This window comes from Euleptes europaea, chromosome 7, assembly GCF_029931775.1.
Source record: "Euleptes europaea isolate rEulEur1 chromosome 7, rEulEur1.hap1, whole genome shotgun sequence".
Classification (NCBI taxonomy): Eukaryota; Metazoa; Chordata; class Lepidosauria; order Squamata; family Sphaerodactylidae; genus Euleptes; species Euleptes europaea.
In genome coordinates, this window is record NC_079318.1 from 92,559,826 (window position 1) to 92,575,598 (window position 15,773).

At 53.5% G+C, this 15,773-nt stretch overlaps 1 protein-coding gene across 1 annotated transcript in view; it reads left to right on the forward strand.

Annotated features, from left to right (window-relative positions):
• The first annotated feature begins 12,445 nt into the window (after positions 1-12,445).
• The window catches only part of KCNN3 (potassium calcium-activated channel subfamily N member 3), a 138,696-nt gene continuing 135,368 nt past the window's right edge, over positions 12,446-15,773 (forward strand). The window contains exon 1 of the mRNA XM_056853503.1: positions 12,446-13,243. Within this exon, the coding sequence (XP_056709481.1) occupies positions 12,446-13,243 (798 nt within the window). The remainder of the gene's footprint in view (positions 13,244-15,773) is intronic.

Sequence of the window (15,773 nt, forward strand, 5' to 3'; positions counted from 1 at the left end):
AAACCCGATCACTCCTAGGGTTGCCAGGTCTCTCTTTGCCACCGGCAGGAGGTTTTTGGAGTGGGGACTGAGGAGGGCGGGGTTTGGGGAGGGACTTCAATGCCATAGAGTCCAGTTGCCAAAGCCACCATTTTCTCCAGGTGAGCCGATCTCTATTGGCTGGAGATCAGTTGTCATAGCAGGAGATCTCCAGCTAGTGCCTGGAGGTTGGCAACCCTAATCACACCAGTTGGCGCTCCAGCAATAGAACTGGGGCTGGGCTTTTATTCCCTTGTGCGTCGCCCCAGAGAAAGGCCCATTCCTATGTTTCGGGCTGCCCCGCACCTGTCACAGGGGGCACGGCCATAAGAGGGCCGGGCACAGAAATTGGTCAGTCCTGTCCTCTATCCTGGAGCCTCCTCAGCTGCGCATCCAGATGTTGTTCCTAATCCCACCCCACCCCTCTGCTAACTTCCCTTTTCGGCCAGCTAGGGCAGCTAAGAAGATTATTTGGGGTGGGGACCTTATATAACCTCAGCAATAGGGAGGGTGGGGGGCGTTCTTAAAGCAGAAGCCCCGTTGTAGGAGGAGGCGCACTCTCTCCCTTGGACTAGCGCATTCAAGACACATGCATGAGTGCATGATTTAATTCTGATATGCCCTTGGCACCTTTCTTGGCATTTATCAACTCAGGTTCAATATCGGGCTCAATCACAGTTCCGGTCACCACACCTAAAAAAGGCTATTACAGAGCTTGAGAAGGTGCAGAAAAGAGCAACCAAAATGATCAGGGGGTTGGAGCAACTGACCAAGAAAGGGATCTTTGGATCGCTCGATGAAGACGTCAACCCAGTGTGCGGCTGCTGTGAAAAAGGCAAATTCCATGCTGGCCATAATTTGACGTGGAATAGAGAATAAAATTGCTGCTATCATACTGCCCTGGTACAAATCTTTAGTGAAACCACACTTGGAATACTGTGTACAGTTCTGGTCACCACACCTCAAAAAGGCTATTGCAGAGCTTGAGAAGGTGAGGAAAAGAGCAACCAAAATGATCAGGGGACTAGAGCAACTGTCCTATGGGGAGCGGTTAAGACGCTTAGGGCTGTTTAGCTTGAAAAGAAGGCTGTTAAGGGGAGACATGAAAAAGGTCTATAAAATTATGCATGGTTTGGAGAGAGTGGACAGGGAGAAGCTTTTCTCCCTCTCTCATAATACCAGAACACGGGGTCATCTGCTGAAGCTGGAGGGTGAGAGATTCCAAACAGATAAAAGGAAGGATTTATTCACACAACACATAGTTAAATTGTGGAACTCCCTGCCCCAGGATGTGGTGATGGCTGCCAATTTGGAGGGCTTAAAGAGGGGAGATCAGTTGTAATAGCAGGAGATCTCCACCCAGTACCTGGAGTTTGGCAACCCTCATCCCAGATGATGGTTTGATTTCTGATTCAAAACCAACATAGGGAACCACAAAATGTTAATGGATGGGAAAGGGGGGGAAAGGGGGAGGGAGAGCGAGGGGATGGGAAAGAAGGGGGAAGGGGGCCAGCTAAAAGAGCCAGTAATATCCAGCCCATACCTTTCCACCCTTAATTTATTGCGAGTCCTGTCCTCTGCTGCCAACAGGAACAGCTCCCTGCCCTCCTCTAAGTGACAGCCCTTCAAATGCTTCAAGAGAGCAATCCTGTCCACCCTCGTCCTCATCTTTAGACCCTAGAAGTGTAGATGAACCCTGACAATTGACAATGTTAGCGACTCAGATTGGAACAAGATATCCTTGGGGGTGGGGGGGATAAAATAAGGACAGTGATTTGACAGGGACCGGAAAACAGGGGCTGTCCAGAATTGGGAGGTAGAACACGGTTACTGCTGTGGCCCATGGCATTTCCACTACAGAGCCCCTCAAGCTATTGAAACCCTGGAGAGAGGCTGGTCGAAGGTTTCAGGTAAGGTATCCATTATGCGCTCTCCACCCACGGATTCTGCTCTGCAGATGCCCCACACCACACAGCTGTTCAAGAAACACTTGTTGGGAGACATCATGGTGTAGTGGTTAAGAGTGTTGGACTCTAATCTGGAGAACCGGGTTCCATTCCCCACTCCTCCACACGAAGCCTGCTGGGTGACCTTGGGCTAGTCACAGTTCCCTCGGAACTCTCTCAGCCCCACCTACCTCACAAGATGCCTGTTGTAGGGAGAGGAGGGGAAGATGATTGCAAGCTGGTCTGAGACTCCTTAATAAAGGTAGAGAAAATTTGGGGTATAAAACCCAACTCCTCCTCTTCCTCTTCTCCTTCCTTGGCTTTAGTCAGAATGCATAGCTTCTCCCTTGTATTTCAGCAAGGCTTTGCCTGCACAGTTTTAAACATCTATTAAGCACCCACTTAACTCAGTAAAGGAAATGACTGCCTTCAGTTTACAAGACCGGAGCAAGGCTGTTAACGGCAGTACATTTTGGAGGTCTATTCCGTCATAGAATCGCTGTACGTCGGAAACGACCTGACGGCACGTAACACACACAAGCGTCCTCCACAAGGGCTAGACACTTGCTTTTAAAAACACAATAAGGAAACTGCGATTTGCAGGAAGCTGGATTCGGTGCTGAAGATCACATCCGGTGCTTGGTTTGTGTTGTTAGGGGACTAAACACACACAGCCCTGCCGCTAAAGAACTGGACTTTTCAGAGTTTGGTAGTGGAAACGGTGAAAAGTCCCGTCAAGTCACAGTCAATTTACGGCAACCGCCCATGGAGTTTCCAAGGCAAGAGACGTTCAGAGCGGGTTTGCCATTGCCTTCCTCTGCTTAGCAACCCTGGGTTTCCTCAGTTTGCCTCCCCTCCAAACACTAACCAGGGCTGACCCTGTTTAGCTTCCAAGATCTGATGAAATCAGGCTAGCCTGGCCTATCCAGGTCAAGGCAAGAGACGTTCAGAGGTGGTTTACCATTGCCTGCCTTTGCATAGCAACCCTGGACTTCCTCAGTGGTCTCCCATCCAAACACTAACCAGGGCCGACCCTGCTTAGCTTCCAAGATCTGATGGGATCAGGCTAGCCTGGGCCATCCAGGTCAGGGGGAAAGTATGTTATGTTTAAAGCAAAAAACAGGACAGTATCTGTGTGTCTGTGTGACTGGCTGGCTGAATACTAAGATCCATAAGAGAATTGGTCCATTCCGTATCTTAGCAATGGGGGCAGACATCTCACCTGCAAAACAAACAGCTCACAATACAGTCACCTGCGTTCAGTCTCCTGCCCTTTCCCTCCCCCCCCCCCCAGTTGCAAGGACATCCACTCCCGGCCCCGGTGATGGAAGCACTTCTTGTCTGCTGAGCGTATCAGAATGGTACCTGGATGCGGTGTCCATGGCAACCTGCCAACAGGAACCTTTTTCGAGGAAGAAGGTGGTATGTAAGCGTGTCTGCGTGAACCCCGGAGACTGTGTGAGTCGGAGAGGTTGGGAAAACATCCTCCCCATCCCCCCAAAAAGAAGGGAGGAACTGTAGCCAATTGCCGCACTGCATAGGGTTGCCGACATCCAGGTGGGGCCTGGAGAACTCCACAATTTACAGCTTATCTCCAGATGACGGAGATCCATTTCCCTGGAGAAAACAGGTCATTTGGAGGGTGAATTCTATGGCATTATACCCTGCTGAGGTCCCTCCCTTCCCCACGCTCTACCCTCCAATTGTCAGGAAGTTCCCAGCCATCCCATTTCACCATGGCTATTTCGTAGGGTTGCCAGGTCCCTCTTTGCCACCGGTGGGAGGTTTTTGGGGCGGAGCCTGAGGAGGGCAGGGTTTGGAGAGGGGAGGGACTTCAATGCCATAGAGCCCAATTGCCAAAGCAGCCATTTTCTCCAGGTGAGCTGATCTCTATCAGCTGGAGCTCACTAGTAATAGCAGGAAATCTCCTGCTAGTACCTGGAGGTTGGCAACCCTACTATTTGGGCTTTTTCAAAGGAAGGGAAAAGATGGGTTTAAATTCCTTAGTTTGGTGAGTGCCCCGGATGCGGGGGGTGGGGGATATCCTGCATCAGAGCATGCCGTTCTCAAATTGGTCTTTGGATGACGCTACAGCAAATAGAACCACATGGGGACAACCTCTTGAAATGATTTCTAGCGATTACTAGGGGTGAAGCAAAGCCTTAGTATGGGGACAGAGCTGTGGAGACTCCCAGATTTTCCCCACTGATGCACCTCTCCAGCAGCTGGTAATCGGAGGGAGACTGCTCCTGAACATGGAGGTTCTGTTTTCGCTATAATGGCCAAAAGCCACTAATAGAGCTCCCTAAGTTTGTCTGAACCACTTTTTTAAGCCATTGACATAAATGACCTTGGAGAAGAAAGCTGATATAGTATGTGGGATGGGGCAAAGGTTATCCCAAATCCCAGTTCCTAAATCAAGCAGAATGGCTGCCTCTGAACTGAATCAAGAACTAAGGGACGTTCCCCAGACCATAGAATCATAGAGTTGGAAGGGACCACCAGGGTAATCTAATCCAACCCCCTGCATGAAACAGGAAATTCACAGCTACCTCCCCCCACACCCGCAGTGACCCCTACTCCATGCCCAGAAGATGGCCAAGATGACCTCCCTCTCATGATCTGCCTAAGGTCATAGAATCAGAATTGCTGACAGATGGCCATCTAGCCTTTGCTTAAAAATCTCCATGGAAGGTTAAGGTAAAGGTCCCCTGTGCAAGCACCGGGTCATTCCTGACCCATGGGGAGACGTCACATCCCGACGTTTTCTAGGCAGACTTTGTTTGTGGGGTGGTTTGCCGTTGCCTTCCCCAGTCATCTTCCCTTTACCCCCAGCAAGCTGGGTACTAATTTGACTGACCTCGGAAGGATATAAGGCTGAGTCAACCTTGAGCCGGCTACCTGAAACCGACTTCCGTCGGGATCGAACTCAGGTCGTGAGCAGAGCTTTTGACTGCAGTACTGCAGCTTACTACTCTCCGCCACGGGGCTCCATGGAAGGTTAACCACACCTTTTTCTGTCGTTAAGGTATGCTTTGAATAGTCTCCTTTTAAAATGTGTAAAGATTTATCATTCACTTATACTTCATTTATACCCCACCTTTCTGGGGGCCCAAAGCAGCATGCATTGTTTTCTTCCATTTTATACTCACAACAACCTTGTGAGGCAGGTTAGGCTGAGAGTGTGTGACCGGCCCAAGGCCACCCTGCAAGCTACCATGGCAGAGCGGGGATTTGAACCTGGGTCTCCCAGATCCTAGTGCAACACTCTAACTATGACCTAGCACTGCCTCAACTCTGATTGCTCAGCTCTGCTGAGTAGGTCACAGCGGCCTGGATTCTGTTCTGGGTTCTAGTGAGAGCAAGAATGACCGAGCACACAACTGGTCAGAACTGTGACCCAGACAGGTTTATTAAGCCCAATAGTGCAGTACACTAACAACAACAAATAATCAAGTAAAAGCAGCGTGGTGTGATCCCTGCAGCCATGCCTTGACCAAAAAGAGGCTGCTGCATTTTCACCGTCAATCATTGCTGCCAAATAGTCTTCAAGGGCAGCCTCAAGTAAAGCACATTGCAGCAGTCAAGCTTGAAGGTTATTGTTACATGGACCAGTGAGGTCCAGCAAATAATCAAGTAAGAGTAGCGTGGTGTGATCTCTGCAGCCAGCCCGTGACCAAAAATGGGCTGCTGCATTTTGCATCACTGATCACAATTTCCAAGCAGTCTTCAAGGGTAGTGCCACATAACGTGCATTACATCTGTCAAGCTTGAAGGTCACTGTTACATGGACCAGCAAGGACCAGCTAATAATCAAGTAAGAGTAGCGTGGTATGATTTCTGTGGACAGCCCATGACCAAAAAAGAGGCCTCTGTACTCTGCAATGCCAATCACAGTTTCCAAACAGTCTTCAAGGGCAGCCCTGCGTAAAGCACATTGCAACAGTCAAGCTTGAAGGTTACTGTTACATGGACCAGTGAGGCCAGAACAGCTGTCTCAAAGTAGAAAAAGCATTTATGGGTCAAATATAGTTAGTTAAAAAGCACAGTTGCTAGAAATCTTCCATTTTCTCAGCTGTAACTTTCTAATTCCTTAACCGAGTTCTAACTTGGTTCCTGGGGGGGGTGGACCCCTAAATTCCAGGGTTCCTATGTAGCCTCACTAGCCACAAGCAGAGACCGCCCACTGTGTTTTTCAGGGATCAGAGCAGTGACTCCTACAGAGTTACATCAGATAGTTTCCTTTCAGGGATGATGATCATGTTACATTTCTGCCTCAGGAAAGATTGAACGATCCAATTGCATTTGATGCAGAGGAATTAGCTGCTCTGTGACAGAGAATGATTGGAAAAAGCAGTGACTCATACAGAGATGAAAAAGGCTGCCTCCTCTTCGGGCTTGTAATCCTACTGCATTTCTTCACTGGAAACAAGTGGATAATCCAATGCAGACACACAGCAAAATCTTCACACAACCCATAGTTAAATTGTGGAACTCCCTGCCCCAGGATGTAGGGATGGCTGCTAACTTGGAAGGCTTGAAGAGGGGAGCGGACATGTTCACGGAAGCGAGGGGTATTCATGGCTACTAGTCAGAATGGCTACTAGTCACGATGCATACCTATCCAGGATCAGAGGAGCATGCCTGTTATATTAGGTGCTGTGGAACACAGGCAGGATGGTGCTGCTGCAGTCATCTTGTTTGTGGGCTTCCTAGAGGCCCCTGGTTGGCCACTGTGGGAACAGACTGCTGGACTTGATGGGACTCGGTCTGATCCAGCATGGCCTTTCTTATGTACTTATGTTCTTACACACACCCTGGTGGACATTGTCTGGGAAGAGGCAAGGCCAGAACGGGGACTCATGAAGAGCTGTGACAGGCAGCGTCTTCAGGGAACAGGTAATTCTGTGTGCATCAGGGCAATTGAATACTCTAGTCCAGGTGTGTGGTTCCTCTCAGGACTGCCAACACTTTGGCACGGCCACCAGCATCTTAGCAACCGTCTCTCTTGGAGGCCTGCCAGGCCGCCCTGTGTGCCAATTCTGACAGTAGCCGCTTTCTCTGGCTGTGCGCTTTCGCCCTGTTTTCAGGTCTCACGTGGGACTCGGTGTTTGGAATTTGCAAAGGCTGGCCTCTGGGGTTGACGAAACAGAGCTGTCCCTAACAGAAAATGGGTTTTGTCTGGAAGCGAAAGGCGGAGCGGTTCCCAGGGATTACAAGCACAGTGTCCCTTTCTCGGTATCCCCGGAGATCGCTCATACTGTTCAGATGCTCGGACACAGCAGTGGACAGCTGGGGAGATGGAACCAGCCAAGGGGCAGGCTGACCCTGGCTCTGTGTCAGCTCCAGCGTTCTCATCTCGAATCTAAAGGATCGCAGGGGGGGCCAACACACAAAGGTCAGCGGTGACGTGCTGGATCTGGCAGCCACGGGAGGAGCCGAACAGTTTCGGGATCAGTGAGATTGGGGTCTAGATTCTAGTAACAAGAAGAGTTGGTTTTTATATGCCGACTTTCTCTACCACTTAAGGCAGAATCAAACCAGCTTACAATCACCTTCCCTCCCCCTCCCCACAACAGACACCCTGTGAGGTAGGTGGGGCTGAGAGAGCTGTGACTAGCCCAAGGTCAGCCAGCTGGCTTCATGTGGAGGAGTGGGGAAACCAACCCACTTCACCAGATTAGCCTCCACAGCTCATGTGGAGGAGTGGGGAATCAAACACGGTTCTCCAGATCAGGAGAAAATGTCGGCCTGACAAAGCCGGGTGTAAATTGATTCATTCCTCTGGGTAATTTTCACTGAGCTCTTGATCAATTCTCAAAATTCGGTCCTGGACTTCCAAGTCGCTTTCCCCCCTTGTTGCCGAGTTCAGATGGTGCCTGACGCAGCTAACCGCTTCCCCACTACCCAGACTCCGCTTGTGGCCTTTTCACAGCCACACCGATGAGCCATGCGCTGTTTGATGCGCCATGTGCCGTTCATTTCTGCCCTGCGGCCTGCCACTACCTCTGCTACTCAGAGATTCAGATTTGTATGAGCCGGCCAGAGCGCAAGGGACGCCACGTGCGAAAAACAAAGTCCTCGATCCCAACTCTCAAGCTGCAGAAAGCCCCTGCCGGAGTCAATGGCTAAGAGGATGTGCAATAATTAAAAAGCGGTGTTTTTTTTAATGCTACCTTTCTCTCTGTCCTGCTGGGAGGCGATTGTGCCAGAGAACGGAGGTGTAAGGTGCATATAGCATTGCCAAAATAAAAGAACCCCTGCTCCATTAGTTGGCTAATGCCCAGGAAGAGATGAATAGTTTATCAATGCATGCGCCAGCAGGAGACCCAATTTGCAAAGACTTCAGCTGCAAGCGTGGTGCTTTTTCCTGCTTGGAAGGTGGGCCGGGTTACCTCGTTTTCCCATGGGGACACCCACCCACGCAACACTTTAATGTACAAGGTTACAAAAGGTTCTTTCCTTTTTATGATAATTATAGGAAGAGGGACAGCCCATGTTGCATGTGAATTTAAAAACAAGAATACAGCTTCCTGGCTTTGCCAAAACTTGGGTTGCTCATGTGGAGGAGAGGGGAATCAAACCTGGTTCTCCAGATCAGAGTTCACCGCCCCAAACCACTGCTCTTAACCACTACACGATGCTGACTCCCTCTCTCATAATTCTAGAACACAAGGTCATCTGCTGAAGCTGAAAGGATTTGAAGAGATTCAAAACAGATAAATGGAAGTCTTTCTTCACACAAAGCACTGTTAAATTGTGGAACTCCCTGCCCCAGGATGTGGTGATGGCTGCCAACTGGGACGGCTTTAAGAGGGGAGTGGATATGTTCATGGAGGAGAGGGCTATCCATGGCTATTAGTCAAAATGAATACTAAACATGATGCATACCTGTTCTCTCCAGGATCAGAGGAGCATGCCTATTATATTAGGTGCTGTGGGACACAGGAATGATAACGCTGCTGGAGTAGTCTTGTTTGTGGGCTTCCTAGAGGCACCTGGTTGGCCACTGTGTGAACAGATTGCTGGACTTGATGGTACTCGGTCTGATCCAACAGGGCTTTTCTTATGTTCTCTCATTTCCTCACCCTTCCACATTGCCCTTGAACTCCAGAAGAAGAGGGTTGGAGGATCTGCTAACAGGGGAAGAAGTAGGGTTGCCAGCTCTGGATTGGGAAATACCTCTTCTTGGATGGTGTTAGAAGCATACCCTCCAGTATAAGAGACATGAGGAATGCCTCTTCTGGGATGGTGTTAGAAGCATTCCATTCAGTATACGAGAGATGAGGAATGCCTCTTCTGGGATGGTGTTACACATTTCCTCCAGTATAAGAAAGATGAGGAATGCCTCTTTTTGAATGATGTTAGAATCATTCCATTCAGTATACGAGAGATGAGGAATGCCTCTTCTGGGATGGTGTTAGAAGCATTCCCTCCAATATAAGAGAGAGGAGGAATGCCTCTTCTGGGATGGTGTTAGACACATTTCCACCAGTATAAGAAAGATGAGGAATACCTCTTTTTCAATGGTGTTAGATGCGTTCCCTTCAGTATACGAGAGATGAGGAATGCCTCTTCTGGGATGGTATTACAAGCATTCCATGCAGTTAGAGTTGCCAACCTCCAGGTGGTGGCTGGAAATCTGGGATTACACCTTATCTCCAGGCACTTTGGAAGGAAGACGCTATGGCATTATAACCCATTGAAGTCTCTTCCCTCCTCAAATCCCACCCTCCTCAGGCTCCCCACCAAGAATCTCCAGGTATTTCTCAGCCCAGAGCTTGCAACCCTACAGCCAGTATAAGAGTGATGAGGAATGCCTCTTCTGGGATGGTGTTAGAGGCATTCCCTCCAGTATAAGAGTGATGAGAAATTCCTCTTCTGGGATGTTGTTAGAGGCATTCCATCCAGTATAAGTGTGATAAGGAATGCCTCTTCTGGGTGGTGTTATAGGCATTCCCTCCAGTATATGAGTGATGAGGAATACCTCTTCTGGGATGGTGTTAGAAGCATTCCCTCTCCTATAAGAGAGATGAAGAATGCCTCTTTTTGGATGGCATTCGAAGTGTTCCCTCCAGTATAAGAGAGATGTGGAATGCCTCTTTTTGGATGGTGTTTGAAGCGTTCCATCCAGTATAAGAGTGATGAGGAATGCCTCTTCTGGGATGGTGTTAGAGGCATTCCCTCCGGCATAAGAGTGATGAGGGATGCCTCTTCTGGGATGTTGTTTGAAGCATTCCCTCCCCTTTAAGAGAGATGAGGAATGCCTCTTCTGGGTTGGAGTTAGAAGAAACGTCCCTTCCAGTGAATGAAATATGAGGGATGCCTCTTCTGGGATGGTGTTAGAAGCATTCCCTCTCCTATAAGAGACATGAGGAATGCCTCTTCTGGGTTGGAGTTAGAAGAAACATCCCTTCCAGTGAATGAAAGATGAGGAATGCCTCTTCTGGGATGGTGTTAGAGGCATTCCCTCCAGCATAAGAGTGATGAGGAATGCCTCTTCTGGGATGTTGTTAAAAAGATCCCCTCCCCTATAAGAGAGATGAGGAATGCCTCTTCTGGGTTGGAGTTAGAAGAAACGTCCCTTCCAGTGAATGAAAGACAGGGAATGCCTCTGCTAATATTGTGCCAGTGGCTCCCGTGACCCTAAAACAGGGGTGGGGAACCTTTTTTCTGCCAAGGACCATTTGGATATTTATAACTTCATTCGCAGGCTGGCATTCTGGCCCTGCCCCCTTTAACCCCTCCATTGTCGCCACTTCCACCCCGGCCCTCTTGTAGTACAGAGGAAATACGTTTTTCCATGGCCCGGGTGGGAAAGGGTTAACACAGTTTCTTGGGCGGTCCTAGCAGCTCCAAAGCTAATGGCTCTTTTGCAAGGGGGAAAAAGGTTCCTTTTCTTGGCAAAACAAACTCACATCAGCCTTGAATATAGGCTATTCCTGTCCGTGGGAGGGGGCGGATCGCCAGTCTTAGATCCTTCTGAGCTAGACATCTGCCAGGACCCATGAAGGGCCAGACCAAATGATTTCAAGGGCCTTATACGGCCCCCGGGGCATTCCCCACCCCTGCCCTTTCCCATTTCCCCCTCCCATGCATATCTATGTAGTTCGACTAAAGATCATTCGATAAGATTAGGGGAGGGGCCATGGCTCAGTGGTAGAGGGTCATGCTTAGCATGCAGAAGGTCCCAGGTTCAATCCCAGGCATCTCCAGTTAAAGGGACCAGGCAAGTAGATGATGGGAAAGACCTCTGCCTGAGACCCTGGAGCGCCATGCCGAGGGGCTGTGGCTCAGTGGAAGAGCACCTGCTCGGCATTGCAGAAGCTCCCAGGTTCAATCCTCGGCACCTCCAGTTACGAGGAGGCGATCTGAAGTAGGTGATCTGAAAGACCTCAGCCAGAGACCCCGGAGAGCCGCTGCCAGTCTGAGTAGACAATACTGACTTTAACAGACCAAGGGTCTGAGTCAGTATAAGGCAGCTTCATGTGTTCATGTGTGGGCAGGGACTGTGGCTCAGTGGTAGAGCATCTGTTTGGCATGCAGAAGGTCCCAGGTTCAATCCCCGGCACCTCCAGTTACGAGGAGGTGCTCTGAAGTAGGTGATCTGAAAGACCTCAGCCAGAGACCCTGGAGAGCCGCTGCCAGTCTGAGTAGACAATACTGACTTTAACGGACCAAGGGTCTGAGTCAGTATAAGGCAGCTTCATGTGTTCATGTATGGGCAGGGACTGTGGCTCAGTGGTAGAGCATCTGTTTGGCATGCAGAAGGTCCCAGGTTCAATCCCCGGCACCTCCAGTTACGAGGAGGCGCTCTGAAGTAGGTGATCTGAACCTCAGCCAGAGACCCTGGAGAGCCGCTGCCAGTCTGAGTAGACAATACTGACTGTAATGGACCAAGGGTCCGATTCAATGTTAGGCAGCTTCATGCGTTCATGTGTTCTCTACTGGGATGCAGCTCTAAGCGAGCTCCAGAAACCCCCACTCGACTCGCCCGGGCGGCCCAGCTCCACCTGTCGCTCCGCGGAACGCCCCCCAGCCACGACAGCCCCCCTCCCCAACGCGGGTTCAAGGCGGGGGAGCCAATAATCCCCGTGCGCCCAGTCGAGGGAGGCGGCGGACTACAACTCCCGTGGAGCCGGCGGGGCAGCCCAGGCGCAGCGCGGGGCGGCGCCTTTGGGGAGGGGTCGCCCGAGGGGAGGGAGGGAGGGGGTGGGCTGGGGTGGGCAGCGGGGGGGGGGGTGACGTCAGCTCGCGGGCGGCCAATGAGCGGCGGCCGGCGGCGGCGCGCGCGAGCGGCGGCGCCGGCGAGCTGCCCATTCAAGCCTGGGCTGGCGGCTGGGCTGCAGCGGCCGCCGCCTCCGTCGCGGCTCCCCCCCCCCGCCCCAGGGAGGCTGGGCGTCCGCGGCCGCCGCGTGGATGCCCCTGCCCCGGGGGCGGCAGCGCGCTGAGCCGGGGCAGGGGCGAGGCGGGCGCGGAGGATGGAGCCGTCGGGGCCCTTCCACGACTCCGGGGTGGGCGACCTGGACGCCGAGGAGCCGCGCTGCCCGGGGGACGAGCCGCGCCCTCCCGCCGCCGCCGCGCCCCCCGGCCTGGCTCCGTCGGCGGCGGCGGCGTCGGGGGGCCCGGGCCCCCTGCGGGCCCCTCCCCCGGCGGCCGCCCTCCGCCCGGCCTCCTGCCCGGGCAGCCAGCCCAACGTGAGCGGCGAGCCCTGGGCGGCCCCGGGCCACTCGCCCAGCTCCAGCGGCGGGGGCGGCCCCGGCGTCGGGGGCAGCAAGCACCGGCAGGCCAGCCCGCTGGCCCACCGCCGCGACAGCAACCCCTTCACCGAGATCGCCATGAGCTCCTGCAAGTACAGCGGCGGCGTCATGAAGCCGCTCAGCCGCCTCAGCGCCTCCCGTCGGAACCTGCTCGACGCCGAGCCCGAGGCGCAGCCCCTCCAGCTGCTCGGCCCCGGCCCCGGCGCCGGCGGCCCCCCGCCCGAGATCGTCATCTCCCGGGAGGACAACCACTCGCCCCAGGGGCTGCTCCTCCACCCCCACCCCAACGCCGTCGGGGCCGGCCCCCTCGCGCCCGCCGCCGGCCACAAGCCCCCCCCGCCCGCCGCGGCCCCCAAGGCGCCCAAGCGCAAGAACCAGAACATCGGCTACCGCCTGGGCCACCGGCGCGCCCTCTTCGAGAAGCGCAAGCGGCTCAGCGACTACGCGCTCATCTTCGGCATGTTCGGCATCGTGGTGATGGTCATCGAGACGGAGCTGTCCTGGGGCTTGTACTCCAAGGTGAGGCGCCCGGGGGGGGGGAAGGAAAGACCCCCGCCGGAGAGCCGGGGGAGCCGCGGGGAGGGGCGGTGGCTCGGGGGCAGAGCCGCCGCTTGGCGCGCACAAGGTCCCCGGTTCAATCCCCGGCGTCTCCAGTGAAAGGGGCTGACTGGGCAGGCAGGTGATGGGAAAGACCCCCGCCTGAGAGCCATGGAAGAGGGGCTGGGGCTCAGTGGGAGAGCCTCTGCTCGGCATGCAGAAGGTCCCCGGTTCAATCCCCGGCATCTCCAGTGAAAGGGACTGGGCAAGTAGGTGATGGGAAAGACCCCCGCCTGAGACCCTGGAGAGCCATGGGGAGAGGGGCTGGGGCTCAGTGGGAGAGCCTCTGCTCGGCGTGCAGAAGGTCCCCGGTTCAATCCCCGGCATCTCCAGTGAAAGGGACTAGGCAGGTAGGTGATGGGAAAGACCTCTGCCTGAGACCCTGGAGAAGCGCAGGGAGGGGCGGTGGCTCAGTGGTACAGCATCTGCTCGGCGTGCAGAAGGTCCCCCCCGTTCAATCCCTGGCATCTCCAGTTAAAGGGACTAGGCAGGTAGGTGATGGGAAAGACCCCTACCTGAGAGCTATGGAGAGGGGCTGTGGCTCAGTGGGAGAGCCTCTGCTTGGTGTGCAGAAGGTCCTGGGGATTCGGCATCTCCAGTTAAAGGGACTAGGCAAGTAGGTGATGTGAAAGTGGTTAGAGCATCTGCTTGGCATCTCCAGTTAAAGGGACTGGGCCAGTAGGTGATGTGAAAGACCCCTGCCTGAGAGCCATGGAGAGGGGCTGTGGCTCAGTGGGAGAGTCTCTGGTTCTGCTTGGCATGCAGAAGGTCCCAGGTTCAATCCCCAGCATCTCCAGTGAAAGGGACTGGGCACGCAGGTGATGTTAAAGTGGTAAAGCATCTGCTTGGCAAGTGGTAGAGCATCTGCTTGGCAAGTGGTAGAGCATCTGCTTGGCATCTCCAGTTAAAGGGACTGGGCCAGTAGGTGATGGGAAAGACCCCTGCCTGAGACCCTGGAGAGCCATGGGGAGGGGGACTGGCTCAGTGGGAGAGCATTCTGCTTGGCACACACAAGGTCTCAGGTTCCATCCCGGGCATCTCCAGTTAAAGGGGCTGGGGAGTAGATGATGAGAAAGACCCCTGCCTGAGACCCTGGAGAGCCGCTGCTGGTCTGAGTAGAAAATACTGACTTTGATGGACCGAGGGTCTGGTTCAGCGTAAGGCAGCTTCATGTGTTCAACTGCACCCTGCGCTTGGGGGGAAGGTGTGCAAATGGGGTGGGGGGGACACATTTAGCCCGCTTGGGGGGGTTGTTAAGTTTGAGGAGCTGCAAAAGGGGAAGCCCGGAGGGGGGAGAAGAACGCCCCCTCCCCCCGTAACTCGCCATCAGTGCCTAAGTTGCACTCCTGGCACACCCCCATCCAAATAACGTTAGCTTCCCCGGTTGGTTGTTGGGGAGGAGGTGGGGGAATGGGGGGAGAAAGGATACCCGTTGCTTCTCTCTCCCTCTCCCCCCCCTTTTCGGATTGTGCCTCCGCCCTCGGAGCTAGGATCCCTGGAGATCCTCCGGCTGTCTCAGTGAAGAGAGGGTTACAGGTGGCAGGGGGAAAGGGAGAAAAGCTGGGAAAGGGATGGGGGGGGACGGAGGAAGGGAAGGGGGGGCCCCCGCTGCTTTCCCACGGTCTTCCCAGAGCTCAGCTGCCCACCTCCCATCCCCTTTGGGAGAGGAAGAAGATAAGGGGCTCTGGTCTCCCCCCACCTTCCATGATTCGTGCACACCCTTCTGCCTTCTCACCCCCACCCCTTAACAGACAGTAACATGAAAGGCGGGGGGCTTGCTTTCTAAGAAAAAGGGGAGCGGAGAGCTTTTCTCTCCCCTGCTCCTAATGTAAGGGGATAATCGATTTCCTGTCTCCCCCCTCTTCTCCCCCCCCAAATGTCTGCTGATGATTTTGAGCACATGAACACATGGAGCTGCCTTCTACTGAACCAGACCCTTGGTCCATCAAAATCCGTATTGTCTACTCAGACCAGCAGCGGCTCTCCAGGGTCTCAGGGAATGAAATGGGGAGGGGCTGAAATTTTGTAGGGAATGAAATGGGGAGGGGCTTTTTGAGTCTGCGGTGTTACAATCTGGGGTGTCTGGGGGGGGGGGTTAGACCGCTGGCCCGAAGCCCCCTTCCCTTTACAGATGGTTCATAAGGGGCGCCCTCCTCTGGGCGGGAAATGTGGGAAAAATGACCCCGCGTTCCCCTTTCTGGGCTGTGGCAACCCACCCAGGTTTCTGGTTGCCTCACCTGGCTTCAGTTCCAGTCTCTTCCCTCCTTTCCCCTTCTGATCTATTCAGGGATTGAATGGGTTTTCCAGCCCCGTTTGGTTCAGGGGTTCCCTCAACCCTGGCACCTTGATGGAAACGCTATTTAGGGCATGCGTCTGCAGGGAAACCTCTCTGGGTGCCAAGGGTATTGTTGGCCACTTGCCCAGGCTTAGGTTGACTTGGTATCTTTTCCGA